Here is a 27,976-nt window from a genome sequence, read left to right as displayed (position 1 = left end):
GTTTGGGAATCCGTGAGGAAGCCCGTTTGTCTAAAACAGAGGGTGTGAGCAACAGGCTTGGAAAATAGGGGGCCAGGCCAATGTGTTGAAGTGGCCTTGGCCTTAGATTAAAGATTTCAGGGTGAGCCAAAGCATGAGGTAAGCCCTGCTTTTGAGGTGAATTTGACAGCAGTGTGGAACACAGAGGGGCGGGGAGCCCCCAGGTCAGGGAGGGGCGGTGGTCAGTGGTGCAGGCAAAAGGTCAGCAGGGCCTCCATATCTGACGCCTATGCCCACCTTGTCCCTGAGGAGGCCAACCACAGTTCCACTAACTGGGGGCAAGTGGGGTGGGGTTTCAGGCTCCAGGGTCTTGGGGCCAGGTTGGACTCAGCACAAACCTCGTTTCTGCCCTTCACCTGCCCCTTTACTGAGATGGGCAACAAAACTCTAGGCGCTCAGGCTTGTCCAAGTTTACAAAGCCCCCTCACCCGCCTCCCTCCAACCTGGCAGACCCTACCTTCTTGGTGTGACCCCAGAGCTCACAGCACACCCCTTCCTTCCGGCTGATCCGCCAGCCACCCCCCCATCCAGGCCCACCCCAATCTATCCTCCACTGCTTTCCAAAGAAATCCAGCCAACACAAATCTATGTTTGTTTGTCTGCCTGTCTGCCCCTCCTAGTCTCTGCCTGTCCTGTCTTTCAACTTCCACTTCTTTCTTGCAGTTTCTCTTGGTCTCTGTGGCCTCAAACCCACAAGGCTTGGACCCCTGAGATCCAGATTCCCCAGCCCATGGCCTTTCTCCAGCCCACATGTCTTAGAACTACAAATCCCAGCATGCACTACTCTCTGAGGTGTCTGGAGAGTGCTGGTGTGCACCATCTGCATTCTGGGAATTGTGGTTTGCCTGTATCCATTCTCTTGCTAGTGCTCTAAGCTCTCCCCAGTGGGCAGACCCACCTCAGCCCTGACTGCTGAATCTATCTGCTGACCTACCTCCCCCAGGGGAACATACGTCACTGGATGACAGGGTAGGGGGTGGAGGCCCTGGATGGCAGCTTCCTGCAATTTTGTGTCCCCCACTTGAGTCACAGGGGGGCAGGGTTCCAGGAAATTGGGGCTGGGAGGGGAAGGGATGCCCTAATGCCAGACTCGAGGACAAAAGGTCACTGTATCCCTGCTGGGTCCATATCCCTAAGAACCCAAAAGGACTCAAAGCAGGGTTGGGCAGCACTTAGATGTAGGGAGGGTGGGAAAGGAGGTGCCTGAGGGGACCCTAGAGGCCCCTGTGGTCACTGAGAGTCTGGGGCTCATCCCTTGTTGCTGACATAGTGCTCACCTTCCACAGGACTCTTCAGGGCACGGCAAGGGCCAGGGGGCAGGTCTCCCCCGGTCAGACCCCACTGAAGGGCCTTTCTGACCCTCTGGTTGGCCACTCTGCCACCCCCTGGCCCTGCACCCCGGCTCCTGGACTCCAGCCCCAGAACACCGCTGGACACCTGGGTTCCCACTTATCAGCCCCAGTCCTTGGAGCGGAACCCAGGCGTCCGCTCCCCACCCTGTGGGCGGGCGGGCATGCAGCCCGAGGCTTTAGAGCCTCCCAGCTGCCTTGTTCCTGTCCCATTGTGTGTGGACGGGGCGGGGCGAGGGCCAGCGGAGAGCCCCCTCCCCTTCCTAAGGAAAAGGCCGGGCTCCGCTCAGAGACGCAGAGCTGGAGCGAGGTCGACATGGGCAACTTGAAGAGCGTGGGCCAGGAGCCCGGGCCACACTGCGGCCTGGGACTGGGGCTGGGCCTCAGCCTGTGCGGCAAGCAAGGCCCGGCCTCGCCTGCAGCCCCGGAGCCCAGCAAGCCGCCAGCACCCGTACCCCAGACCGCGCCGGACCCCAGGTGAGCCAGGAGCAGGTGACGGGAGAGCCCGGACACGGGGCTTGGAAGGGGGGGAGCCTGCAGCCCAGCCAGGAGGGCCAGGGTGCCAGGGCAGAAGGGATGTCGGTGTGGACAGAGCAGGACCATGAGGGTTAGGGCGTGAGGGGCCCTCGAACAGGAGACCAGGCCCAGGGCAGCAGGCAGCAGGCAGCAGGTGGAAGTCGGAGGAGAGGCCACCAGCTTACCAGCTTTGAATGCTGCTCTGCTGCCAAGAGCTGTTTGACTTTGAGCAAGCTGCTGAAGCTCTCTGAGCCTTCACCCTACACAGGGGAGCTACAGCGCACCTACTCCACGGGGTTGCTGTGAGCTTCTAGCTCAGGACCAGGCTCCCACAAACAGGAGATTATTTAACGGAAGAAAGTTGCTGGGGTGACGGTTACAGGAGACCAAGGAGACAGGCCTCAGGGAAAGGGAGAGCCAGGCACAGGTCCTTGGGGTGGGAGGCTGAGGTCTTTCTCCCCTGCTCCGGGCCCCTCCTCCCAGTGGCCATCGACCTCAAAAGTAATGGGGCGGCCCAGCCCCCAGAAGGGGCGCCCCTGGGGCAGAGGTCCCCGGAGGGAGGAAGCGGGAGTCCAGGTGGGGAGCCGGGCTGGCGGGCGGCTGGCTGCAGCCAGCTCCGGGGAAGGTCTCCGCACAGGCGCACCTCGGCCTGAGGCCCTCCCTTCCTCCCGGGGGCTGGCCTGGCGGCTCTGGGAGGAAGTGATAAGGCCTCCGAGGCTTCCCTTCACACGATGGCTACTGTCAGGAGGGGTGTGAGTGAGGAGGGCAATCTGGGCTGAGAATCCCTGCTGGGCACCGGCCTCTACACGTACTTCCAGGCAGAGCTCATGGCAGCTTCGGGGGCTTGGACACCCCGTGTTCAGAAGGGGTGAAGTGGGCCCAGCAGGGGGGTGAGGACCCGGCCTTGGGCCAGCAGCCCCACGTCGGTGGCGGTGGGGGGGGGGGGGGGGCGGTGGGGGGGTGGGAGTGCTGTGTGTGGACAGGGCCAGCGCTGCCTGTGCGGCTTCTGGCAAGATACGTAACTTCTCTGAGCCCCCAGTCCGGTCCCTCCTCTGCGAATGGGAGGCAAACATCGCCTACCTCCAAGGGCTATCGGGAGGGGAGGGAAAATGTAAGAAAGCAGCAAACCAATGGGTGTTGGTGCTGCCAGTGGGGCCCTGGGTTCATCCAAAGGGAAACACACTCCCTGCTCCCAACAGCCCCCCCCTGACCCGGCCCCCGGAGGGGCCCAGGTTTCCTCGTGTGAAGAACTGGGAGGTGGGGAGCATCACCTATGACACCCTGAGCGCCCAGGCACAGCAGGTAAGGGGAGTCCCCGCCCCGTTGGCTAAGGGCTGGTCCCTCCTGAACTGGCCAGGAGACCAGACTGAGAAGACCCGGAGGAGCTGAGGGACGGGCAGGGCACTCAGGACTCCCAGCCGCCAGCCCTTGCCCCAAGTCCTGCCCTCACCCAGCCCAACCTCATCCTATTTCCAGTCTCAGCCCCAGCCCTGAACTCACACCTACTGACTCAACCTCCCTCTGCCCCCCACCCCTGGTTCCTGTCTCCCTGCCCTCTCCACCTCTGCTCCCACCAACTCAGGACGGGCCCTGCACCCCACGCCGCTGCCTGGGCTCCCTGGTGTTTCCACGGAAACTGCAGAGCCGGCCCGCCCAGGGCTCCCCACCCACAGAGCAGCTGCTGAGCCAGGCCAGGGACTTCATCACCCAGTATTACAGCTCCATCAAGAGGTGTGACCCCACCTGACCCCACAGCCCCGTCCTGCCCGGTCCACTCCCCCATCGGATATGGCCCACACGTCAGCGCCACGGGCCTCCCCCACACCCACATGGCCCAGGGGGCTCTCCGCGCCGCCCCCCCACCCCCCCCGACTTCCCTCTGCTCCCCTCTCCTCTGCAGGAGCGGCTCCCAGGCCCACGAGCAGCGTCTCCAGGAGGTGGAAGCCGAGGTGGCGGCCACGGGCACCTACCAGCTCCGGGAGAGCGAGCTGGTGTTCGGGGCCAAGCAGGCCTGGCGCAACGCCCCACGCTGCGTGGGCCGGATCCAGTGGGGCAAGCTGCAGGTGTGGCTGACTAGCAAGCACCCAGGACGGGGGTGGGGGGCACAGAAAGGGACAAGAGGGGTGCAGGCAGCTCCTGGTGCTTCCCTGGGGGGGTCCCAAGCAGTGGGAAGATCCCCACTGTTCCCCCAGAGACTGGCGCCCCCGGGAACCCCGGCCCAGGTACACCCCCATTGCTGCGGCAGAGAAACACCCGCCTCACCGTGTCCATGAGGGGCTGTCAGAGCCATGGAGCAGCCTTCTGGAAAAGCCCAGACTGCCGCTCCCATGCGGGCCTCCCTGGCCCAGCCTAGACCCCTCACCCCAAACACACTGCTCCCTTCCAGCCCCCTTCCCATGCCTCAGCCCATGCCCACCCCCCACTCACCCCCACCCCCGCCCCCCACCTCCACCCCCACCCTCGCCCCCTACCCCTCCACCCCCGGTGCCTCAGCCCACGCCCTCTGTCACAGCCCTGCCGCGTGACTCAGAGCACGCCTGGGCTCCTGGGACAGACGGTGGCACTCAGGGGAGCAAGCTGACCCACAGGGGAACTGGCTCCTACTATAACTGACCACCAGAGAATTTGGAATAAAGCCACGGGCTTATCCAATCCCAAAGGAGCCTCCAGTGGAAGGAGAGCCGTCTGCCTGACACGTGCATGGCCCTTTAAGTGGTTCCGAGCTCTAGCTCCGTTCTGAACCCATCAGAGCCTCCATGTTCCACCCCACTCACTGCTGTATCCCTTCCTTGGCCCCAGGGCAGCCCCTGCCACCTCCTGCCTGGTCACCAACAGGAGGCCCCTCCGCCCTCGGCAGAGAGGGAAGGCTCCCCTGGCACCAGAAAGCCAGCCCACACAGCCACCTCCCTCCCCAGCGCCCATGAGCCGGGAGAGCCGGTGACCGCCTGGCGTCGCCTGCCTCGCTTTCGCTTACACACCGTGAATAGTAGGGAGCCACCACCCACACTCCAGGTGGCCTCCCGCCCCTTGGTGCCCCTCCCCAGGGCAGTGACTGGGTCCCTCCGCTGTGCCAAGTGCCAGTCTTCCTCTGTAGGGTGGGATAAGGAGCAGAGCAGGCTATCCGGGGGTGGGGCTCAGGGCAGGCAGGGTCCGTGTGGCTGCAAACCTCAGGAGGTCAGGGAAGCTCCTGAGGAGAGAGAAATGGGCTCCCAGCAAATGGCCCCCAGCCTTCAGACGGGGAGATCCAACTGCAGACGGAGGTCGGAGGTCGCTGCCCTCCCTGCCGCCAACCCTCCTCCCGGGCTGGCCTCACCCTGCCTCCCTCCCTGCCTCGGGCCCAGGTGTTCGACGCCCGGGACTGCAGCTCCGCGCAGGAGATGTTCACCTACATCTGCAGCCACATCAAGTACGCCACCAACCGGGGCAACCTCCGGTGAGTGTGCGGCCTGCCAGTCCCGGCCCGCCCCAGGGCCGAGGAGTGGGGCTGACCGTTCTCTCCCGCCAGCTCGGCCATCACCGTGTTCCCCCAGCGCGCCCCGGGCCGGGGAGACTTCCGGATCTGGAACAGCCAGCTGGTGCGCTACGCCGGCTACAGGCAGCAGGACGGCTCCGTGCGAGGGGACCCGGCCAACGTGGAGATCACCGAGGTGGGCACAGCGCGGGGAGAGGGCCGGCATCCAGCGAGGGCTCCGGGGAAGGTGCGGGGTGGGCGGTCAGCGGGGTCAGTGCAGCAGGGAGAGGGGACCTCACCAGACGAAGGATGAGTGATGCCAGAGAGGGGTCCCTGGGCGGGACAGAGACCCAGCCCCTGAGGGTCCCGGGAGGAAGGGTGGCGATGGCTAATGAACGGCGCCCTCAGCTCTGCATCCAGCACGGCTGGACCCCCGGCAACGGCCGCTTCGACGTGCTGCCCCTGCTGCTCCAGGCCCCAGATGAGCCCCCAGAACTCTTCACTGTGCCCCCCGAGCTAGTCCTCGAGGTGCCACTGGAGCACCCCACGTGAGCACAGGCGGGAACGGCCGGTGGAGGGGTGGGCGGCCCCGCGGGTGGCCAGGCAGCAAGTCTGCCCAGGGGCCTGACCCCGAGCCCCGTGCCCCACGCCCCAGGCTGGAGTGGTTCGCGGCCCTGGGCCTGCGCTGGTACGCCCTCCCGGCCGTGTCCAACATGTTGCTGGAGATCGGGGGCCTGGAGTTCCCCGCCGCCCCCTTCAGCGGCTGGTACATGAGCACAGAGATCGGCACGCGGAACCTGTGCGACCCTCACCGCTACAACATCCTGGAGGTGAGCCCGGCTGAGGGGCGGGAGGCGGCCGGGCACCGGGCCCTGCCCAGTAAACAGAGCGGCAGGATGCAGCAAAGGGAGAAGCGGAGCTCGGTCAGGCCAGGCTGCCCCCTAGGCCAGAGCTGCGAGGCATGCCCTCAAAGCGCCAGGGCTGTGAGTGCCTGCATGCGGGAATACAGCTGGCCCTTGAACACCACGGCTTTGAACTTCGAGGGCTAGTTGTGGAAACCAGGGTCTAAGAGGACCGGAGCCATTTGAACCCCTGATGTTCAAGGGATAACTGTATTAGTCATTTTCCTGGGAATAGAACCTGTAGTTCTACAGCTTTCATCAAATTCTCAAAAGCCAAAATTGGAAGACCCGTTTTAGAGATGAGAAATCAAGGCCCAGGGCTGGGAGAGCTCTGAGCCAAGGTCTCTGCTCTGCGGCGCCCCTGCTGGCAAGGACCCTAGCCAGCGCCAAACTAGGTAGTCAGGCCCCCCAGAGGGCCACCCACCCACCTCACTGAGTTTGAAGCAAAGATGCTGTCGGACAACTCCCCACCCCGTGCCTACCCACGCCCCTCTGCTCCCAGGATGTGGCTGTCTGCATGGACCTGGACACCCGGACCACCTCGTCCCTGTGGAAAGACAAGGCGGCCGTGGAGATCAACTTGGCCGTGCTGCACAGCTACCAGGTGCGCAGGCCCAGGTGGCCAGGAGGGCATGTGTGCGGGCAGGGCTGCCAGGCAGGGAGGCCCAGGGCTGGAGGCAGTGGGAAGGAGTCCCACAGCCGGGCACCATGGGCACGGGGGCCTGCATTTCGCACACAGCACACACTGCTCCAGGGGCTGCACTATGGGCGTGTGTGTGCTGGGAGCCCAGCTAACATGGGCGTGCTCAGGAGTTCTGGTCCCCAGGCGGGCGACCCTGGGCATCGACGTCTGTGCGACCCACTGGATTCTGGAAACTCATGCCAGCGAGCACGCGGAGCGTAGTGCCTGCTGAGCACTGCCAAGGGCCTGGAGAGTTTAGGATAGTGGGCTTGGGGCGGAGCTGCTGTTGTCTGCTGAGCTTTGAGTGACCTGGTATGCTGACGACAGGGGTCACATGAGGTTGGGAGGACACGGGGTATGTCGGGTTTGGGGTGACGGGTGAGGGGGCCTGCGGGCTGAGCCTAAGCCACGCCCTCCCCTCGCCCAGCTGGCCAAGGTGACCATCGTGGACCACCACGCCGCCACCTCCTCCTTCATGAAGCACCTGGAGAATGAGCAGAAGGCCAGAGGGGGCTGCCCTGCCGACTGGGCCTGGATCGTGCCCCCCATCTCGGGCAGCCTCACCCCTGTCTTCCATCAAGAGATGGTCAACTATTTCCTGTCCCCCGCCTTCCGCTACCAGGTGCCCACCCACCGGCTGGCCCCCAGGGCGGCTCTAACCAGGCAGCCCCCGGGCTGCTGTTCTCATTACTCACCCCTCCCCCACCCCCGCAGCCGGATCCCTGGAAGGGCAGTGGAGCCAAGGGCGCCGGCATCACCAGGAAGAAGACCTTCAAGGAAGTGGCCAAGTAGGTGCCGCCCTTCACCCACCCCTCCATGCCTGCCACTCAGGCCCCAAGACCTTGCTTGGCCCACGCGCCTGGGGAGACCCCAGCTCTGTGTGCCTGGAACCCCCTCACCCCACCCTCGTCCGCAGTGCGGTGAAGATCTCCGCCTCACTCATGGGCACGGTCATGGCCAAGCGTGTGAAGGCGACGATCCTGTACGGCTCCGAGACCGGCCGGGCCCAGAGCTACGCGCAGCAGCTGGGGAGACTCTTCCGGAAGGCTTTCGACCCCCGGGTAGGACTGAGCCCGGACGGGCAGGGCTCTGAGGGGGGCAGGATGGGAGAGGGTCACAGGATCCCGGAATCCACAGGGAATCGGGGACCGAGCCGGGGCCTGCGTCTTGCCTGCCCGCGCGAGAAGGGCCAGGCAGCGAGGACATCTGTCCTCCCACCCGCAGGTCCTGTGCATGGACGAGTATGACGTGGTGTCCCTGGAGCACGAGACGCTGGTGTTGGTGGTGACCAGCACGTTTGGGAACGGGGATCCCCCAGAGAACGGAGAGGTGAGGCCTGCAGGGAGGGGGTGAGGGAAGAATCAGCACCTGGTGGCTGGGCCAGACCCCCCATGATGGAAAGTGGGCGAGCGTGAGAGTCCCCCAGGTGTGACCTGCACGGCCACACTCCAGCCCACCCCAAGCTGCTGGCTGTTTAACTGCGTCCGGAGGGATTTCCATTCCCAGCGCAGGTGTTAACGCGCTCCAGGCGCTCTGCCTGGTGCGCTGGGACACTGACAGTGAGGGAAACAGGACTGCTCCATTTCATACGCAATCTCAGCTTTCCTTCTTAACAGAAGCAAATAGCCCTGTTCAGATGTCAACAGATTAGGTAACTTCACTTTCTGAACAAATGTTAAAAGAAACAAACAAACTTGAGCACCACCATCCAGTCGGTTATTGTTAACCATCATCTTTCAAGCTCTCTGTCTCCATCCATCCCTGCCTCTGGCTTCTCAGTGCCTGAAGCAGGATGCTGGTGTCAGCCTGTCCCCTGCCTTGCTGCCTGGTCAGCCCTTTTAAAGAGAAATAGAACCATGAACTTTTTTTTTTAATATATTTATTGATTTTTTACAGAGAGGAAGGAGAGAGGGACAGAGAGCTAGAAACATCGATGAGAGAGACATCGATCAGCTGCCTCCTGCACACAGCCCACCGGGGATGTGCCTGCAACCAAGGCACATGCTCTTGACCGGAATCGAACCTGGGACCCTTCAGTCCGCAGGCCGATGTTCTATCCACTGAGCCAAACCGGTTTCGGCAGAACCATGAACTTTTGTTTAGTGTAAAAGTATTTACACCCATGTGACCCGCAACACTTCCCAGATCTAGAATATTTCCATCACTCTAACAAGTTCCCATGTCAATAACTCCCCCATCAACCCCTTCCCAGACAGCCTCCCCCCCACCCCCACCCCGGCAGGCCTTCTGACTTCTGTCGCCCGGTTAGTTCCATCTGCCTGAGGAAGGCAGGAAAGGGGAGCTTCTTTCGCTCGCCCTGCTCTCAGTTCTCTGGGGGGGTGGGGGCGGGGGCCGCTGCTGGTGTGGTCTGCAGCGTCGCTGTGTGACCACCCCAGTGTTTCCCTCCGCTCTCTTGCGGACGGACACTTGGGCCGGGTCCAGAGCTCAGCTATTGTGAGCCAAGCTGTTATGAACATTCCTGTGCAAGGCTTTTGTGGGCTCATGTTTTCATTTCTCTTAGAAAAATACCCAGCAGTGGAATGGCTGGGTCATGGGGGAGATGTATGTTTAACTTTTTTAACTGCCAAACGGATGGAACTACACCCTTAACTCCTGCGCATTTCCCTGTATGCAGAGTGAGCCTCAGATTTTAAAGAGTGGAGCAAACCTAGGACTCCCCGCAAAAGTGGGATATATTCACTAATCGCAAAAACGAGAATATTCCTAACGGCATTGTTCACAGCCCCCACACCGGAAATAACTCAAGGGGCTGTCAGCCGCAGACTGGATACGGAACCGCCTCACAGTGAGGAGAGTGGACGGATTACAACCACACAACGTAGTGTAGACTCAAAACCACACTCGGGGTGAGAGAAGCCAGACTGCAAAGCGCACACCCCATGGGCCTTGCTCTGTGTAAAGTCACCAAGAGGCGGCGCTCGCCTGTGCGGCTGTGCTCAGGCCAGCGAGGCCCCTGGGGTCGGGCCGGTGACTGGAGGGGGCACCAGGCTGACTCATAGGACGCTGGTGGCTTTTCTTGGTGGGATGCTGATTGCACAGTCTGTTCGGTTTGTGAACATGTCTGATTTTCTGTCTGTACGTCGCACTTCAACAAAATGTTTTAAAAATCAAATTAAGGCAGGACAGGCCAGTTATGTGAACCTGACAGACCCAAATACATCTGCAGTTGTTGAGAACCACTGGATGCGATGGCCTGGCAGCATTTTGCTGTTTCCTGCCTGAAGGTTGAGTAGCTCTAAGCTGTGTCCGTGGCAGCAGGAATGTGGCTCGGCCTCCTGGAAGGGGTCCGTGCCAGCAGGACCCGGCGGTGCAGGGAGACCCGTGCAGCTTCCGCCTGCAGCACTGGCTGAAGCTTTAGGACTCCTGATGCCCAGTGTGGACGGCAGCGAGGAAGAGCGGTCCTCTGGCCGGATGCAGTCCTCTGGCTCAGCAATCCCACTTCCAGGCCCACACTACTGAAACAGGCAAAGGGGAAGCAGAGTCTGAGCCTCTGAGCTTGGTCATAGACCACCCAGATTCCTCAGTCAGGGGGGTGAGGGGGGCTCATATGTGAAAGGTACATGTCATGGGAGACAGCATAGTCATGCAGTTTTGTGTACTGACCTGGAGGGAGGTCCATGACAGACTAGTGATAAAAAGCAGGTAAAGTCCTGGCTGGTTTGGTTCAGTGAATAGAGTGTCAGCCTGTGGACTGGAGGGTCCCGGGTTCGATTCCAGTCAAGGGCACATGCCCAGGTTGCAGGCTCGATCCCCAGTAGGGGGCGTGTAAGAGACAGCTGATGAATGATTCTCTCTCATCACTGATATTTCTCTCTCTCTCTCTCCATCCCCTTCCTCTCTGAAACATCTTAAAAAGCAGGTAAATAGCTGAAACCGGTTTGGCTCAATGGATAGAGCGTCGGCTTGGGGACTGAAGGGTCCCAAATTTGATTCCGGTCAAGGGCATGTACCTTGGTTGTGGGCATATCCCCAGTAGGGGGTGTGCAAGAGGCAGCTGATCGATGACTCTCTCTCATCGATGTTTCTAACTCTCTATCTCTCTCCCTTCCTCTCTGTAAAAAATCAATAAAATATATTAAAAAATAACGAAAAAAAAAAGCAGGTAAATACAGTTTAGTCCCATTTTTACTTTTAAAAAAATTATAAATGCAGATATGTGTGTATAGACAACAGGAAAGGGCTAGAGCAGTGGTTCTCAACCTTTCTAATGCCGCGACCCTTTAATACAGTTCCTCATGCTGTGGTGACCCCCAACCATAAAATTATTTTTGTTGCTACTTCGTAACTGTAATTTTGCTATTTTTACATCGTAATGTAAATATCTGTGTTTTCCGATGGTCTTAGGCTCTTCAGCTGTGGTTGACAACGTTGAGAACCACAGCTGAAGAGCATAAGACCATCGGAAAACACAGATATTTACATTACGATGTAAATATAGCAAAATTACAGTTACGAAGTAGCAACAAAAATAATTTTATGGCCCTGACTGGTTTGGCTCAGTGGATAGAGCATCAGCCTGTGGACTGAAGGGTCTCACGTTTGATTCCGGTCAAGGGCATGTACCTTGGTTGCAGGCACATCCCCAGTGGGGAGTGTGCAGGAGGCAGCTGATCAATGTTTTCTCTTCCATTGATGTTTCTAGCTCTCTATCCCTCTCCCTTCCTCTCTGTAAAAAAATCAATACAATATATTTTTTTAAATAAAATAATTTTACTGTTGGGGAACACTCGCGGAGGAACTGTGTTAAAGGGTTGAGGCATTAGGAAGGTTGAGAACCACCGGGCTAGAGGGTCAAATGCCTGTCAAGCATTCACGTGCCTTCGGGTGAGACTAGGGGGAAGAAATGGGCACAGGTTTCCTCCTCTTTTACTTTACACGTTTCTGGAATGTTCTCAAAAAGTCACTTTGAAAATTTCAAAACAAATTAGAAATTACAAATAGCAATGAGGTCCAGCCAGGTTCTGTCTTAAGCTTCCGTATAACTAAGACTGAACTTCCCCTCGCAGAGTTTCGCAGAGGCCCTGATGGAGATGTCGGGCCCCTACAACAGCTCCCCGCGGCCCGAACAGCACAAGTGAGTGGGGGGGGGGGGGGCAGGGGAGACGGGAAAGGAAAGCAGGTGTGAAGAGTTCCCCCTCTGTGCCTCCAACCAGCTGGCGGCCTGCCCCCTGCGGGCCTCAGGACTCTAAGGCGTCTGTCCCTCAGAGAGGGGAAGGAGGCAGAGCAGAGCCCAAGGCCTGACCCTCAGCCTCCACTCCAAGACAGCTCCAGAGAGCAAAGCCCAGCCCAGGCGGGGCCTTTCCCGTCCCCAGTGCAGAGACCCCGAAGCTGTGCCCTGGCTGTGGGGCCTGGGCCGTGTCTCCGGTCCCCGTGTCACCCTTGTCTGTGTCCTCTCTCGCCAGGAGTTACAAAATGCGCTTCAACAGCGTCTCCTGCTCAGACCCGCTGGTGTCCTCCTGGCGGCGGAAGAGGAAGGAGTCCAGCAACACGGACAGCGCGGGGGCCCTGGGGACCCTCAGGTCTGGGGCCTCCGGGAGGGAGGCGAGCGGGAGGGCACGCCCCGCGGCGCAGGGGCTGGACCGGGCTGGGTCCCCTGACAGCTCCCCGCCCCCAGGTTCTGTGTGTTCGGCCTGGGCTCGCGGGCGTACCCCCACTTCTGCGCCTTTGCCCGCGCGGTGGACACGCGGCTGGAGGAGCTGGGCGGGGAGCGGCTCCTGCCTCTGGGCCAGGGCGACGAGCTGTGTGGCCAGGAGGAGGCGTTCCGCGGCTGGGCCCAGGCCGCCTTCCAGGTGAGCCGGGCCTGTCCCTGACCCCGTCACTGCTCCGGCCCAGTTCTCCCTCCCTCAGACCTGCCCCGCCCCGCGGAGACCTGCAGCACTATCCAGGCCTCACTGCCACCCAGTCCTCTGCGGGTTTTGGTCCCTTCCTGTTCCTTCCAAAGTCCGCCCTCGTTTGGCTCAGTCCTGAGTAGTGGGTGGCACGGCCCTAACCACATGGAGCCTGCTGGCGGGGACAAGAGAGGGCAGACAGGCCCTGGCAGGAGGGGCCCGAGTGCACAGGGGGAGGGCTCAAGGGGGCAGGATGGAGAAGAGGGAAAGGATCGAGAGGGCTGGGCAGAGGTGAGTGTAGAGCTGAGGCCGGCACAGAGGAAATCGAGGCCAGACAGGCTTGGGGCGGCGCCGGGGGTGAGTCCCAGGCCTGTGACTTTCCAAGCCAGGCTCCCTGCAGAGGCAGCTCTGCCTGGTCTGGGAATCACGCCTGGACCGGCAGGAGGCTGGTTCTCCCAGAGCTGACAGTGCTCTGGGCAGTGCTGGTCCTGCAGGGGGTCCAGGGCTTGAGTGCAGTGGGTGTGGGGGGAGGAGAGGAGGAGGGTGTCCAGAGGTGGGCTGGGCGGGCCGCCTGGCACAGGTGGAGGTTTGCTGGGGAGAAGGCCAAACTGGAAAAACAGGCTCCGATTGGAGAAGAGGGGAATGGAAAACAAGACTAGGAATCTGGACACGGGGAAGCAGCGGAGGTCAGGAACGGGACAAGAGAAGGGGCACAACGTGAAGTGGGACCTGGTCCAGGGGCACTGGGGGGCGGGAGGTGCACCCCGCTGGAAGCAGGAAGGCTCCGGCTAACGGGGGTGGCAGCAGTGGGGGAAGGAAGGAAGGAAGGGAGGGGGCCCAGGAAGGAAGGAAGAGATATAAGACTTCACACGCACAAAGCAAGATTAGCAGGGCTGGCGGTGAGGGTGAGAAGAGAGGCAGTGACCCAGCTGGGTGAGCCTGAGATTGCAGGCTGGGGGCTGGCCACGTGGTTTGCCAGACTTGTGCCTGAGCAGAAACTGATGGACGACGAACCCTCCAGGGCTGGGCTGCGGTGGCTCCTGCGGCCCCTGTTGGGTGCAGGGCAGAGTGGACTGCCAGAGGCCCCTCCACGGCCTCTTAAGAGCTTTACATAAAGTATCTCGTTTCATCCTCTCCGGACCCAGTGAGGTGTGAAGACAGGGACACGGGCAGTTCACTGTGAGGGCAGGAGCAGCATTTGACTGCAGGTCTGAGCACAGAACGGCAGGCTCATTCAGCGGGTGCTCCCATGCCCCAAGCACTGCTCCTGGGGACACGAGACCAACACTCCCCAGATCACAGCACTCGTGGCTGAGACAGAAATCTGTGCAGAGGGACCGCGAGCACCACGGCCCAGGCGGGGCGTGGCCCCAAGAACGAGGGGCCACGGCCGCAGCCTCCGTTTCAGCCCCATCCTCCCTCCTGCCACGACGGCAGCCGATCCCAGGCGTCTGTGAGCCTCGGGGGGGTGCCCCCCGCTCCCACAGTCCCAGGAAAGTGGCAGCTAGGGACCCAACAGGCCAGCCCCACGCCCCCGTCAGCCCCCCTGAGTTTCAGCGCCCCTGTCACCACCCCTCAGGCCTCCTGCGAGACCTTCTGCGTGGGAGAAGACGCCAAGGCCGCCGCCCGGGACATATTCAGCCCCAAGCGGAGCTGGAAGCGCCAGCGCTACCGGCTCAGCGCCCAGGCCGAGGGCCTCCAACTGCTGCCAGGTGCGCCCTGCCCTCCCGCCGCCCCTGCTGGCCCTCTGGACCCGCCAGGTCCCAGGACCAACTCTGAGGCACCCGCTCCCTGGCTCAGACTTGGTCTCCCGCCCCCTCCCCACACCCAGGCCTGATCCATGTGCACAGGAGGAAGATGCTCCAGGCCACAGTCCTCTCAGTGGAAAACCTGCAGAGCAGCAAGTCCACGTGAGGAAGACTCCCCACCACACACACCTGTTCCAGCCCCTCCGTCCCCGGACCCTGGCCCCCTCCCATGCCCGCATGTTGCCTCCCACTCCCTGTAACTGCCCCTCTCCTCCCCGCAGCCGGGCCACGATCCTGGTGCGCCTGGACACCGGAGGCCAGGAGGGGTTCCAGTACCAGCCCGGGGACCACATCGGCGTCTGCCCGCCCAACCGGCCCGGCCTGGTGGAGGCCCTGCTGAGCCGCGTGGAGGACCCGCCGCCCCCCGGCGAGCCGGTGGCCGTGGAGCAGCTGGAGAAGGGCAGCCCTGGTGAGGGGCTGGGGCTGCGGCGTGGCACTGAGGGAGGGCCGGCTCATCCCCACAGCGCCAGGCTCCCGGGTTCGGGACCCGCCAAAGGCGGCCACATCGGCTCAGCTGGCCAGTCCACAGAGGAGGCTCCCCTCTCTGAGCCTGTCCCCGCACACTGTACCCCAAAGGCTGCCTCTGCCCCGGGCTCCTCCCAAAGCTCCCCCCGGCCACCGGCCTGCTCTGTCTGCATTCCGCTGCCCCCGAGCCTGGAGGGGAAGTCAGTTGGGTAGGGGAGAAGTAGAGGAGCCCAGACCAACCCAGTCCAACCAGGGCCCCCAAAGAAACAACGTGGGGGCGGCCCAGACAGTTCCAAGGGCACGGTCACCGATGACACGAGGCATGGCCAGGCCCCATGTCCTCTCCAAGAAGCAATCACCGCCCCAGTCTGGCCGCCCCGTCCTCAGCGCTCCCCTATGCACGACCCCCAGGTGGCCCTCCCCCCGGCTGGGTGCGGGACCCCCGGCTGCCCCCCTGCACGCTGCGCCAGGCCCTCACCTTCTTCCTGGACATCACCTCCCCGCCCAGCCCTCGCCTCCTGCGACTGCTCAGCACCCTGGCCGAGGAGCCCGGCGAACAGCAGGAGCTCGAGACCCTCAGCCAGGTGGGGGCCCGCGGTGTGGGGCGCAGGGGCTGGTGGGGCTGGATGAGCGGGGGGAGGGGAGCCTGCCTGGCTAGCCCGCGAAGACCCGGCTCGGCTCCGGAGTTGCCAATGAGTCTCCGGATCCTCGGGGTCTGAAAGCGCTGGGCACAGAGACGGTGCCTGGGAAGGCGGGGCGTGGGTGGGGCCAAACGCGGAGTCAGCAGGCGGGAGGGAGGTTCCAGCACACTGCGCCCCGGCCCGCCCGCAGGACCCCCGGCGCTACGAGGAGTGGAAGTGGTTCCGCTGCCCCACGCTCCTGGAGGTGCTGGAGCAGTTCCCGTCGGTGGCGCTGCCCGCCCCCCTGCTCCTCACCCAGCTGCCCCTGCTCCAGCCCCGGTACTATTCCGTCAGCTCCGCGCCCAGCGCCCACCCGCGGGAGATCCACCTCACCGTGGCCGTGCTGGCATACAGGACCCAGGGTGAGCCTGGGAGGCGGGGCAGGGCCAGGCCCAGGGCCACAGGGGCACCCTGGAATGGGCCCCTCACTGGCCGCTTCTCCTCCCAAACCAGACGGGCTGGGTCCCCTGCACTACGGTGTCTGCTCCACGTGGCTCAGCCAGCTCAAGGCCGGAGACCCCGTGCCCTGCTTCATCCGGGGGTGAGTGAGCCCTTCGGGGGTGGGGGCGGACGGACAAGAAGAGGATGTCTTTCCGAGCCTGGGCAGGGAAAGTGCCACATGGGCGGCCAGGACAGAGGGAGGACTCTGTGGGGGCTGCGCTGGGGGAGGCTGGAAGCGTTGGAGAGGGGGTGACTGGGAGCAGGGAAGACCTACGTCATATATCGGGGGGTGGGGAGGGGGTGTCCAGCTAAGCCACTTCAGAACGTGGGCTAAGCCGTGGGCCTTTGGCCATTTGGACGTAGGGTCCCACTCTGACACGGCGGCTCCCGCAGGCAGGGCTGGGGTTCCGCCTGCGGGCGGGAGGCGCAGCACCTGGCACTGTGCCTGTTCAAGGACAGGCCCCTACCCGCCCAGGAAGAGCTAGTTCAGTTACCGTGGCATCAGGAGGACTCAGGCTACCCTCCCCTCAGCCGTGTCAGTCTGGCCCCACCTAGCAGCGAGGAGCCGAACGTCTCAGACGGGGCAATGAAGAGTCCCCAGGATGGCACCAGCTGGGCCCAGTGACCCAACCCCATTCCGGAGGCGAAATTACAATAAGCTGTGACCTACTCAGTACAAACACCGGCCAATGTGGAGACCAATGAGCACACTCAGGGGACTCATAAACAAGAGACGTCCTTCCCTTCCTTCCCCTAGTTTCTGAATCTCCTCAGCTGAGACATCAAACTGTCCTTCAGCTCAGGTGTGAGCACATTTCCTCTCACCAGCTGGCAGAGTTCAGTCACTAACCACGGCGTGCTCACTACGGACTAGACACGGCCACAGCCCCTGACGAAGTATCCCCTCGGTTGCCCACAGAAGCTGAGCACTCTCTCTGCACCTGCAGAGGTGGTAAGAACGGGAAGCTGGGAAGCAGGAGGCCTGACGAAATGTCTGTCCGCCAGGGCTCCGTCCTTCCGGCTGCCACCCGACCCCAGCCTGCCCTGCATCCTGGTGGGCCCAGGCACCGGCATCGCCCCCTTCCGGGGATTCTGGCAGGAGCGGCTGCACGACATTGAGAGCAAAGGTGTGGCTGGGGCCAAGGGAACGACTGGGTCACCATCGGGACAAAGAGGTGGGGGCTGGAATGCAGGGACCCGGTAGGGAAGGGGGCAACGAATGGGCCAAAGGGCGAAAAGAAGCTCATTAGATGGAGGGGAGGGGTGGCCATGAGGCCAGGGTAGTGCCCGGGAGGTCTGGCCTCCTGGTGCTGGGCACAAAGTCGGGGTTGGACTGGATTGAGGACAAAGAGAACTGGGAGGGGATGGGGCTGAGACTCCGAAGACAGGAATGCCCCCAGGGAGACTCACCCAGGTGAGGCCAGGACCCAGAGGCACAGGGTGTTCGGGTGGGCACAGGGTGCCCGAGGCCTCCGGTAAGTCACAGGAAGGGGGCTGAGGCTGGGAGGAAGGTAGGGAGTGTGGGAGCTCAGGGTGGGGGAAATATGGGTTGGAGCAGGGAAGGAGCCACACAGAATCCTGGAACTGCAGCTCAGACGGTGCCAAGGACAGCAGCTCTGAGTACTGAGCCCCATGTTCTAGCGACAACACTGGCCACGGGCCCAGGAGAGACACCGCCTCCGGTGAACTTGGGCTTCCCTGTGAGTCAGGATCAGGCAGGAAGGCTTCTGAGAAATGCGTCCTGTGCTCACCTCGGAGCCACACAGCCCCGAGTGACTGTTTCTGCCCCAAAGGCGGGCTGTCAGCCTGGGCGGGAGTAGCAGCAGGAGGTGCGCCCCGGAGGCCGCTCTCCCAACCAGCATGCCGCTTGCAGGGCTGCAGCCCGCCCCCATGACCTTGGTGTTTGGCTGCCGGTGCTCCCAGCTGGACCACCTCTACCGCGAGGAGGTGCAGGACGCCCAGCAGCGCGGGGTGTTCGGCCGCGTTCTCACCGCTTTCTCCCGCGAACCCGACAGCCCTAAGGTGCGGGCCCCCTGCGGGCACAGGGGAAGCTAGGGTTGTGGGAAGGACCGCTGAGCACTGGGGGGGGGGGGGGGGGGGGGAGCAAACCCCCGGCCCAAGCCCAGCCCCTCCCCTTCAGTGAACACCCTCCGCCTGGCCCCTCAGCTCCCGCCTACCCCCATCACTGGCCCAAGGCCCCTTGGGGTCTCACCCCCCTCCCCAGGCCCCGCCCCTGTTTCACCCACCTCTCTAGACCTCACCCCCGCTCACTCTGGCCCGGACGGGCCCCTAACCCTGCCCCCTTCAGACCTACGTGCAGGACATCCTTCGGACGGAGCTGGCTGCGGAGGTGCACCGAGTGCTGTGCATCGAGCGGGGCCACATGTTTGTCTGCGGCGACGTCACCATGGCAACCAGCGTCCTGCAAACGGTGCAGCGCATCCTGGCGGCAGAGGGCGACATGGAGCTGGACGAGGCGGGCGACGTCATCGGCGAGCTGCGGGTGCGAGGGCGAGGGCGGCGGCCGGGGTGGGTGGGGGCCGGGCTTGCTGGGCCGGATCTCGCCGCCGCGTTCTGACCTGTCGTTGTCCCCACAGGATCAGCAACGCTACCACGAGGACATTTTCGGGCTCACACTGCGCACCCAGGAGGTGACCAGCCGCATACGCACCCAGAGTTTCTCCTTGCAGGAGCGGCACCAGCGGAGCGCAGTGCCCTGGGCTTTCGACCCGCCCGGCCCAGACACCCCGTGCCCCTGAGAGCCCTCCTCTTGCTTTCCACCCAGTTCACGGAGAGAGGCCGTATCCATACGGGCGCCGCAGCTCTTCCTCGGCCTGCCCAGGCCCGGCCACCTCTCCCTCCCTCCCCGCATCTGTGCAGAGTCTGCGGACACTCGCCTAACACCTGGGGGTGAGCGAGGTCTTTCTCCCTCTCGGCTGGTTCCCTACCTCGGGTCTGACTCAATCCGGAAGGCCCCTCCCCGCAGTGGTATTCCAAAGCCTCCTGTCACCTGCTTCGTGTTCTTTTTAAAAAAAATTTTTTTTTATTGAGTTCAGAGAGGAAAGGAAAGAGATGGATAGAAACATCAATGATGAGAGAGAATCATTGATCAGCTGCCTCCTGCACGCCCCACACTGGGGATGGAGCCCACAGCACGGGCATGTGCCCTGAGCAGGACTCAGAAGGTAACCTCCTGGTTCGTAGGTTGATGCTCAACCACTAAGCCGCCCTCTCCGTGTTCTTTTGGGTGGATTTTAGATCTCCCTTTCCTCCCTCAGGAGTATCTTATCTTGAACCCTAACCTCCAAATCACTCAGATATTTATTATTGAAGATTCACCATAAGAGACTGGACCAGGTGTTATGAGAGCAACCGAGATGCCTCACCCAGCCCTGTGGATTAAAATTACTGAATGACAAGCTCTGTCTTTTAACTTGTGCGGACGTGGGGTGGTGATTCTTGGAGAGCAGTCCTATCCTGCATACTCCGCTTTGACTCAACTCTGGGAGTGAGGCTCTGTCAGGCACAGGCATTCCCGGGAGCTACTCCCTCACGCTTGGCTGAGAAGCAGTACCGCCCTCTGCTGCCAGGAATGGGAACACTGGAGACCAAGGTCGTAAAGATGAGCAACCCTTACCACTGGTTTCAGGCAGGATGGGGAGCCACACCCACTTCCTCAACCGTCACACCGATGCCGAACTCCAAAAACATCAGCCCTCGCTAGTCTTTCCACTCCTAAGTCCCCGTGTCCCCTCCACAAGTCCCATGGGAACTTGAAGAACCAGCTGCCTCCAGTCACGTCCCTCACTGTTTCCCGTACACTTAGCTTGGCCTCCCCACCTTGAAGCCACTCCCCAGGCACTGTCCCGGACAGCTAATGGGGGAGGGGATTCCCCTTCTCTCCATGTGGGGATTGTCTCTAGGACTTGTTTTCAGATGCCCTTGGCATCTCCTCTCCTACTTTTTCTCTGCTCTCTGGGGCCAGTTGGTCATTGCCCCTCAAGTCCTGCCCAACTGAAGCATCTCTGGGGCGTCCCCAAAGAGGGCGTGGCGGGTTCTTCCACTCCACCTCTTCTGATCTCCTGGGCTGGAGAAGCTGGGGAACCTGAGGGAGGAGAAGCCCCTTGGCAAGCAGTCCAGGGGGGTTGGGTTCCAGAGATGACCATCCCCCTCGCCTCAAATACCCACCCCTGTTCCCATTCCTCCAAGTCTGGTTCCATCTAACTTCCTCCTCATCCCCTCCCCCGCCCCATCAGACAATACTGACTCTGAGGAGCCCTCTCAGGCAGTGCTATGGGCCTGGCCAGGCTCCTTCTGAGTGTCCATGGTCTGAAAGCCTCCAGGGAACAGATTCTGGGTCCTCTGGGTTCTCCACTGCTGTCTGGGGCTGGAGGCGGGACTGGAGCCTAATGAGAAAAGCCGTCAGCCGGGCGGTGCCCCGGTGCCTGCTATCTGCCCAGGACCCGTCCCCTGCACACCCTGACCGCCTCACCATCACTGGACCAGGATGGCTTCTCCTCATCAGGCGAGAGCGTTTGCGGGGGGCTGGACCAGGGCCTGGACTGGGAGGAGGCTGAGGCCTCGCCCCACGGTTCCTGCTGCTGCTGCTGATGGAGCTTCATGGAAGGAAAAGGAATGAGGACTCCCTCCCGCTCCCAGCACGAGGCCCAGGCCCTGGGCTGGGCACAGAGGGCTGTGAAGCATCCTCCCCAGCCCCTGCTGGGTACCCCTTTCCCCTCCTCAGCCTCTATTTTGGGCAGATGCTTTCTCCCCACACCTTTCTGCACCTCTGTACTCACCTGGTGCAGGTAGATGGCATGAAGACTCATCTCAGCAGAAGCAAGCTCTGGTAGCTGGGCCAGCTTCGGGCCCCCAGTCCCTCCAGGGGACACACAGCTGGAACAGAGGGTGGCACAAAGACATGTGCCTCCCCCAGTATCCCACAGGGAGAGCCAGGCTTGACCTCCCCTTCCCAATCACCCACAGCGCTCCCACACCCTGTACCCTCCTCTCAGAGGACCAGCCCCACCACCCCTGCTCCCCTCAACTGGAGGCCCCCAACCCTCACCTGTGGTCCTGGCCAATTCGGGAGATGGAGGCCAGGAGGCTGGCAGTGGCTGCAGCTGGGCCAGGGGCTGTGGGGCTCAGGTCCCGGGGAGGCAGAAAGGGGTGCACCAAGAGGTTAGCCAGGAAGGCCTCCGGCTGGGAGCAAGGGAAGACGGGTCAGAATAGAGGACAGAAGTGGGAGGAGGTCTCAGCAGGGCCGGAGAGCAGGCGGGAGCAGTGAGTGAGCAGGCTAATAAATACAAAAGGTGAGGCAGAGGGAGGGGAGATGGGCGGGGCGGAGGTGAGGGCGGCCGGCCGGCCAGGCTAGGCTCACCAGAGGTGAAGAAGAGTCGCTGAGTACCCCCGGAGTGACAGGGCTGCGAACCGAGGTGGCACCCAAAGCGGCTGCATCCTGTTGGACCCGGCCTCGAAGCTGCCCCAGGAACTTGGAGCTGTGCCCCGGGGGGCGCCATTGGGGGTGCACCAGGGAGAACCTCATCAGGGAGAGCTCAGTCTTCCCATCCTCTGCACGCTGAGCCTGCGAGGCCTCCGTCTGTCCGGCCGAGAGCCACTGAGAGAGAAAAAGCCGCGGACACTGCGTTTGTCACTGCAGTGGAGCCTCGTGGGAATGAGGGGCAGGAAACACTAGTCCCCGTGTTCAACGAAAGAACAGAGGCCACAAGAGACACTTGCTCAAGGTCACCCGAAAATACAGCAGCAGAGCTGGGACCTGGGTCAAGGCCCAGCACAGAAGTTGGTGTGGGCTCCGTGTTTTGCCAACTACACGCGGCAGACCCTAGGGCAAGTGGGGCCTTGGTGGGGAAGGCCAGTCTTACTCCATCCCCAACCACAGACCAGCCCATTTCTCAGCCTCTCTGTGGCCTTCCCTCCATTACTGGCGTCAGGATCACACACACATGATGTCATGTAATCCTTACACAGCCTGGTCCATTGGCTACAGTCATTGTCCTCACGGACACTGTGGCACAGGGAAGGGAAGTGACTAGCTCAAGGTCACAGGTGGCAAGCCAGCGAACTGGGAGGCAACCCCTTATCTAACCATCACCCCGCACATCCTGGGAAGGACTCTAACCTGAGGGTGGCCGTGGCGTTTCACATCCATGAGGGCAAAGGAACAGATGTCACCAACCCCAGCCACATCCACAGTGAAATGATGGAAAAAGTCAATGATCTCCAGGGCACGAGGGCAAAACCAGAAGAGCAGGAACAGTGGGGTGAGGAGAGGGGACAGGAGCTCCTCCAAGAGGGAGACCTGGGGAGGAAGGGGATTAAGAAGGGATTGCTGAGGGTGACCATGACCAAGAGACCCTCAGGATGCTAGCCAGGGATGCTGGCCAGTCACTCCCGGGCTGCCAGCCCCGGGCCATTTGTCCCAAGCTCTTCCAGAGACCAGGAGCTGCACAGCTTCCCACCGGAGCAGCCCCGCTGGGGTCTGGATCCTCACCGCTCGGTATTGCAGCAGCCGCGCCATCTGCCGGTAAGCGCTGGTCCTGCCGGCGGCCCCGGGCTCCTCTGGGAGGTAGTGCATGTGGGCCAAGGCCGCCTGCAGCAGCAGCTGCGGGGAACGCGCCTGGCACTGCTCCTCGGGAATGAAAGACCTGGAGGGCGGGGTCCGGGCGGGAAAGGTGCCTGAGCTTAGCAGGCTGTGCGGACGGAGAGGCAGGGCTGGGGGTGGGGGAGAACTCGGCTCCAAATCGGAGGAATACCCCCCCTCCCTGGGCAGCTCCCGTCGCACCTGGCCACCGTGGCCGTGACCCCGAGCGCGGTCATGGCGGTGAGCACGTGCTCCACGGCGAGCACGTCCTCGTCGTAGACGGTGAGCAGGAGCAGCGCGGCGAGGAGCGCGCCCGCGAAGAAGACCAGCTGGCGGGCCAGCAGCGCGCGCAGGGGCGCGGGCGGCGCGGCGGCGCGCAGGAAGGCGGCGGCCGGCCGGTAGGCGCGGGCCAGGCGCGCGCGCAGCTCGTGCGGCAGCTCGTTGAAGTGGCGGAGCTGCAGGCGGGCCAGGCGGGCCCAGCGCCGCGCCCCCAGCGCGCCCGGCTCGCGCCGCAGCAGCTCGGCGTGGCTGTAGAAGGCGTGCAGCACCTGCCAGGCCAGCACCAGCGGGCTCAGCGCCAGGTTGGCGGCGGCCAGCAGCAGCACGGTGCGCCGCCAGCGCGCGGCCAGCGCGCCCCGCTGCTCCTGGCGCTTGTAGGCGTCCGGCAGCTCCCAGCCCCCGCGGAAGAGCGAGAAGGGCCCTCGGAAGAGGAGCAGGTCCACGTTGAGCGCCAGGCCGCGGCTGAGGAAGGCCAGGCTGCCTCCCCAGGGCAGCGCGCAGCGCGCGGGCAGCAGCCCCTTGTTGGCCAGCGCCACCTGGTAGTTGGTGTAGCGCAGGATGCGGTGGTGGACGTCCAGCTCGGTCAGCGGCCGCGGCTGCACGCACAGACCCCCGCTCCTCTGCAGCGCCAGGAGGCGCGACTGCACCTCAGCCCAGGGCACGGAACTGAGCTCCTCCTGGGGATTGGGGGGGGGGGGGGAATGAGACCCGCCATCTGGGTTCCTCTGCACGGTGATGCCCACGCTCACCAGCCCAGAGCTACACCCAGAGCTAGCGCCTCCGCCCCGCCCTCCCCTCTGTCGTCCTCAAGTGGGAAGCCCGTCACCGGTCTGCCCTCCTTGCCCTTCCTAAACTGTGTCAGCACCGGGGCCCTTCCTACTTCCTTTCATCCCCGTCTGCATTGTTCCCCGCGGCCCTGCCACTCCTGAGGCCCTGAGTCATGTGCTTCCCACGACACCTCATAAATAAAGCTCTTCAGGTATTTGCTCTCAGCTCCTTAGAGCAGAGTTTCCTGAGCCTCCCTCCCCTCAGTCCCTCACACAGAGGACACTGCGGCCTCAGTGCCGGGGGCCGACCAGCACTCGCCTCTGGCCTCCACATGCTGAGAGGGGCCAGCCCCACCCCATGCCATCCCCACAGGAACCTTCCCAAGACACTGCTGTGTCCACGTCTGGGGTGGGCCGTCAGATCGCACGGGGATCTCCTCTGCACACCTCATGGGAGCCCATTTTCACCCAGCTGCCCCAGGCCGGCTTAGACAAGTCCCTTTGGGCCAGCCTCTCCAGTCCATCCCAGGGTCTCCCCTTCCCCTGGCAAGAAGAGGGGAGAAGGGAAGAGAAGAGACAAGGAGAAAGAGAAGGGTGAGCCATGGTCTAACTCCTGCCCTCGCTGCCTCAGCTTCCCTGGCCCTCGGACCTTCCCTAGCGCTATGCTAGGGCTCCCCTAGAACCTCTCCCCTCGCTGTACAGGACACGGAGAAGGCTCCAGACTTCTAGGCGCAGCGAGGGAAGCTGGCTGCAGAGGTAGCCTTAGAGCAGTGCTTTAAAGGAGGGACTTAGATACAAAACAAGGAGCATGAGCAAGACAGGGAGGAAAGAAAGAGCAGAGCAGGACCCAGGCCAGCGAAGGGGTCTGTGCAGTTGCTGAGTGCACAGGGGGCAAAGCCAGAACGGGGTGTGGGATCACCCCACAGCCCTGGACACAGACGCAGGCCGTGGGCCGCTCTCCTCACTGATGCCCACAGAGACTCGTCGCCTTCCTGCTCCCGGCACCCAGGCTCGGCCTGTCTCCCGGCCTCCTGTCCTTCCAGCCCTCCCCTCCCCCCCTCCTGTAAATATCACAAGCTTGTGACTGTACGGAATTTTCTATAACCCATCTGAACCCACCTAGCTTCACTAGCAGGGGGCCCCGTGCTTTGTAATGGTGGTGCCTCCTAACATTATTCGGGCCCAGAGCAGGTGACAATGAGGCCTTCCGCCAGCTTTCCAATGGCCCTTCTGTCAGTACAGCCCCTCCTCCTCCTCCCATCATGGCACCCTCCACACAGACACACCACCCAGCTCACCGGGGGGATGTGCAGGGCCTCCCTGTAAAACACCTGGATGTCCCAGTAGCTGAAGAGGTTGCAGACGGAGCGAAGCAGCTGAACCAGCCAGAAGGCTGCAGCCAGGATCAGAAGGAAGACCAACAGAGGGCTTGAGTGGATCCTGGGGGGTAGAGGGTAATAAAGCGAGAAAGTGGGACCCCCACAGAGAGGGAGACAAGTGGGACCCCCACAGAGAGGGAGACAAGGCTTGGGAGTAATGGAAAAGTCATGAAGAAGATCCAGTAAGACCAGCGGTTCTCTAAGTGTGGGGTCTCACACTTTGAAAATGTCTGCAACGTCAAACTTTTCAGGTAATACTAACGTTTTATTCTCATTCTCCATGAATAGACATAGTTTTCCACACTGACAGACAATGGAATGTGTGCTCTTAGGTTTTGCAGCTGTCCTCAGCTTTCATCTCTAATAAGGTGTCTACAGATATGATTCTCATAGGCTAAGGTTCTTGGAGTTCTCAATAAACTTCAAGAGTATAAAACAGGGATGGGGAACCTTTTGTCTGCCAACGGCCATTCAGATATTTATAACATTATCTGCAAGGCCATACAAAATTATTAACTTAAAAATTAGCCTGCTGCCCTAGCCAGTTTGGCTCAGTAGATAGAGCATTGGCCTTCGGACTCAAGAGTCCCAGGTTCGATTCCCGTCAGGAGCATGTACCTGGTTACAGGCACGTGCCCCGTGGCGGGGGGGGGGGGGGGGGGGGGGGGGGGGGGGGGGGAGGCGGGGAGGGTTGCAGGAGGCAGCTGATTGATGTTTCTCTCTCATCGATGTTTCTGACTCTATCTTTCTCCCTTCCTCTCTGTAAAAAGTCAATAAAATATATTTTTCAAAAATGAGCCTGCTATATTAATTAACTCACCATAATGCCTGGGCAGGCCAGACCAGATGATTTCGCTGGCCTTACATGGGGCCAGACGTTCCTCAGCCCTGGATTAAACCGTCTCCTGAGACCCAAGTCTTGGAGAACCAATGATCCAGCCCAGGGACAAACACAGGCGGCTCCTGTCTGCCCGTCTCCCTCACCCACTCCCACCAGTGGTCGCTCACCGCTGGGCACACTGGGACGACGGTAGGATGACATCCGACAAAGTCACTTTGCTGTGAGGCAGCCCACGTCTCGTTCGGTTATTTGGTTGCTTCGCAAAGAGAACGTCGTAATCCACACAGCGAAGGAGGAAGGTCGTGAAGGTGATGATGAAAACGAATTGCCTGGAGAGCCGGGAGTTTGGCGATTAGCCCTGAGAGCAGGGGGCTGCTGACCGCCTCCAGGCCGATTCAGTCTCCCTCCCCACGTGGCTGGGCCCCGGCTGCTGGGGAGGCTCTGGGTGGACCAGAAGCACAGGGACTCCCGGGACAGCTCTCACCCCAGCTGGAAGACATCCTCCAGCAGGATGCAGGCAAAGCCGTTCCGCTGGTGGTAGCTGTAGATGTGGCAGGCGCGTCAAGAAACAAGCCTGAGGCAGGATGGGCCTCCCTCCCCTCACACGCCAGTAAGTCCCCCACCCACTGCACCCTCACGTCCCGCCACGGATGGCACCTGCCCTGCCAGGTCCATTCAAAGGATATCTTGGTGAAGAAGCTGTCCAGGTCCTGGATGTGGTGCCAGGAGCCTGGGCACAGAGGGGAGAGTGATGGGGCTCAGCTCTCGTCTAAGCAGGCTTCCCACACCCTCACCCTGCTGCCTCAATCCCCAGGCCTTCCCAGCCCACACCCCCCCCAGCCCCACCCCATACGCTCACCTCGGAGCCCTTCAGGCACATGAAGCAGGGGCTGCTGCTCCTCCCCATGGAGCTGCGAGTCTTGGGACCCCTCGGGGTCACAGTCCTCCAGCCGCTCATAATCCTGCTCAGGGATCAGAGGGCCTATCCGCAGCCCAGGATTGTCCTGGGGGCATCGGCGTGAAGGAGGGGCGGCCACCGAAGCCGGGGGTGGGGTGGAATGGGAACCCCAGGAGCGGGGAGCAGTGATGGGTGTCACCACAGGCTCTGCCCGGGTTGGGGGTGTGGCTGGGGTGAGGAGGGCACTGTGTGGAGACTGAGAAGCCCCTGGGGTCTGTACGGCTGGGCAGGAGGGCCCCAGGACTGGGGGAGGAACCGAGGAAGGCACACTTCTTGTGTGAGGAGCAGGGGACAGAGAGAAGATGGAGAGCCTCCCTCCCCCAGGCCCTCGACGTGGAGGAGGAGGAAGAGGAGGCAGTGGCATGGGGAGGAGGGGCACTGATCCAGGCCCCAGATCTCCCCATTGCCCGAGCTGTCCCCTGCTCCTCCCCCAGCCCATTCGCCTCACCATCAGGCTGGTGGCTTCTCCTGAAAGTTTGGAAGGACGGGAGCCGCTGCTGCTTCCACCGAGGTGTGAGGGGCCGAGCAGGAACTTTAACAAGACAGTGACAACAACACAGTGACTCAGTGGGGGCAGGCCCCAGGCGTCCTAGCTCCCAGTCACCTATGCAAGCACTCACACCCCCTTCCAGGGCAGCCTGCACCTGAGCTCTCGGCCCCGCCTCCACACCTGGGCGGGGCATCAGCCGGGGAGGCGGAGGCTGAAAAACAGACCTGAGGAGACATCTAGTGTCCCATCCTCAGAGCTCCAGAGGACTGGAAGGGGAGGCTAGAGAGTGGCAGCCAAAATAACAAAAGCAAAAAGAAAACCCATCAAAGGATTATAGGACGATGGGGCCAAGATAGCAAATCTTTGATTTCTTAAAAGCATGTCTTCTCTCCCTACACACACACACACAGTGATCAACAGAGAAATGCTTTAAGACCAAAAACAGGAAGGAAGAAAGGAAGGAAAGGCTGCCTACTTTG

At 61.9% G+C, this 27,976-nt stretch overlaps 2 protein-coding genes across 3 annotated transcripts; one reads left to right on the top strand and one right to left on the bottom strand.

Annotated features, from left to right (window-relative positions):
- The first annotated feature begins 1,637 nt into the window (after positions 1 to 1,637).
- Positions 1,638 to 19,601, top strand: NOS3 (nitric oxide synthase 3). Its single transcript, XM_036412652.2, has 26 exons — positions 1,638 to 1,865; positions 3,104 to 3,206; positions 3,487 to 3,635; positions 3,805 to 3,967; positions 5,246 to 5,337; positions 5,410 to 5,551; positions 5,764 to 5,903; positions 6,011 to 6,185; positions 6,760 to 6,861; positions 7,367 to 7,561; positions 7,654 to 7,727; positions 7,856 to 8,000; positions 8,164 to 8,268; positions 11,967 to 12,034; positions 12,363 to 12,479; positions 12,575 to 12,749; positions 14,368 to 14,500; positions 14,620 to 14,698; positions 14,818 to 15,005; positions 15,473 to 15,645; positions 15,893 to 16,103; positions 16,195 to 16,282; positions 17,188 to 17,309; positions 18,056 to 18,204; positions 18,491 to 18,685; positions 18,780 to 19,601. The coding sequence occupies exons 1-26, from the start codon at positions 1,705 to 1,707 to the stop codon at positions 18,939 to 18,941; spliced, it is 3,606 nt and encodes a 1,201-aa protein (XP_036268545.1). The 5' UTR covers positions 1,638 to 1,704; the 3' UTR covers positions 18,942 to 19,601.
- ATG9B (autophagy related 9B) lies at positions 19,486 to 27,879 on the bottom strand. Of its 2 annotated transcripts, XM_036412673.2 has the most exons (15): positions 27,456 to 27,874; positions 26,909 to 27,053; positions 26,736 to 26,779; positions 26,534 to 26,598; positions 26,217 to 26,378; positions 25,128 to 25,269; positions 22,985 to 23,739; positions 22,694 to 22,847; positions 22,322 to 22,501; positions 21,563 to 21,799; positions 21,251 to 21,384; positions 20,982 to 21,078; positions 20,675 to 20,798; positions 20,450 to 20,588; positions 19,486 to 20,287 (listed from the first exon to the last, which is right to left on the bottom strand). In XM_036412673.2, the coding sequence occupies exons 1-14, from the start codon at positions 27,456 to 27,458 to the stop codon at positions 20,464 to 20,466; spliced, it is 2,367 nt and encodes a 788-aa protein (XP_036268566.1). In that variant the 5' UTR covers positions 27,459 to 27,874; the 3' UTR covers positions 19,486 to 20,287; positions 20,450 to 20,463. The 2 variants fall into 2 exon arrangements, with proteins under 2 accessions (XP_036268566.1, XP_036268563.1); XM_036412670.2 differs by having other exon boundaries at positions 26,909 to 27,879.
- Positions 27,880 to 27,976: the final 97 nt, after the last annotated feature.

Source organism: Pipistrellus kuhlii, unplaced genomic scaffold (genome assembly GCF_014108245.1).
Source record: "Pipistrellus kuhlii isolate mPipKuh1 unplaced genomic scaffold, mPipKuh1.p scaffold_m20_p_47, whole genome shotgun sequence".
NCBI lineage: Eukaryota > Metazoa > Chordata > Mammalia > Chiroptera > Vespertilionidae > Pipistrellus > Pipistrellus kuhlii.
The sequence above is the reverse complement of the archived record's forward strand: the minus strand, read 5'-3'. Positions and strand labels throughout refer to the sequence as shown.

Bases quoted from the DNA above. Each gene is read 5' to 3' on its own strand.
- NOS3 (XM_036412652.2), top strand. From the start codon at position 1,705: ATGGGCAACTTGAAGAGCGTGGGCCAGGAGCCCGGGCCACACTGCGGC. The intron at 5,552-5,763 runs GTGGGCACAGCG...CGGCGCCCTCAG, and splicing joins CCAACGTGGAGATCACCGAG to CTCTGCATCCAGCACGGCTG. The intron at 12,480-12,574 runs GTCTGGGGCCTC...CCCCGCCCCCAG, and splicing joins GGGGCCCTGGGGACCCTCAG to GTTCTGTGTGTTCGGCCTGG.
- ATG9B (XM_036412670.2), bottom strand. From the start codon at position 27,458: ATGGTGAGGCGAATGGGCTGGGGGAGGAGCAGGGGACAGCTCGGGCAA. The intron at 26,780-26,908 runs GTGAGCGTATGG...CTCTGTGCCCAG, and splicing joins TGTGCCTGAAGGGCTCCGAG to GCTCCTGGCACCACATCCAG. The intron at 21,079-21,250 runs GTGAGGGTTGGG...CCTCTGTTCCAG, and splicing joins CGAATTGGCCAGGACCACAG to CTGTGTGTCCCCTGGAGGGA.